The 217-nt window shown below is 53.9% G+C and overlaps 1 protein-coding gene across 1 annotated transcript in view; it reads left to right on the forward strand.

Moving 5' to 3' along the window:
- Positions 1–6: 6 nt before the first annotated feature.
- LOC119589001 (spermine oxidase-like) overlaps positions 7–217 on the forward strand; it is a gene marked incomplete at its 5' end in the record, with an annotated part of 3,429 nt that continues 3,218 nt past the window's right edge. The window contains 1 exon segment of the mRNA XM_037937597.1: positions 7–141. Coding sequence (XP_037793525.1) covers positions 7–141 — 135 coding nt within the window.

A 217-nucleotide genomic window follows, 5' to 3' on the forward strand; every position in this document is an offset into this window, starting at 1 on the left:
CCACAGTGGGTGAACAAGGACACGGGCCTCGACGACTGGAAGGACATTTCGGGGCTGGACGCCGACCACTTCACCGACTGGGGCCTGGACGAGTGGAACCAGTGGGCCAACGGCTTCGATACCCTTGTCGACTATCTGAAGGTGACTTTGATTTTTTTTCTTCTCTCATATGAAAACTAGAACGTGATGGCAGCGGAGGAAGCGCAATTCTTACAGC

Source organism: Penaeus monodon, chromosome 24 (genome assembly GCF_015228065.2).
Source record: "Penaeus monodon isolate SGIC_2016 chromosome 24, NSTDA_Pmon_1, whole genome shotgun sequence".
NCBI lineage: Eukaryota > Metazoa > Arthropoda > Malacostraca > Decapoda > Penaeidae > Penaeus > Penaeus monodon.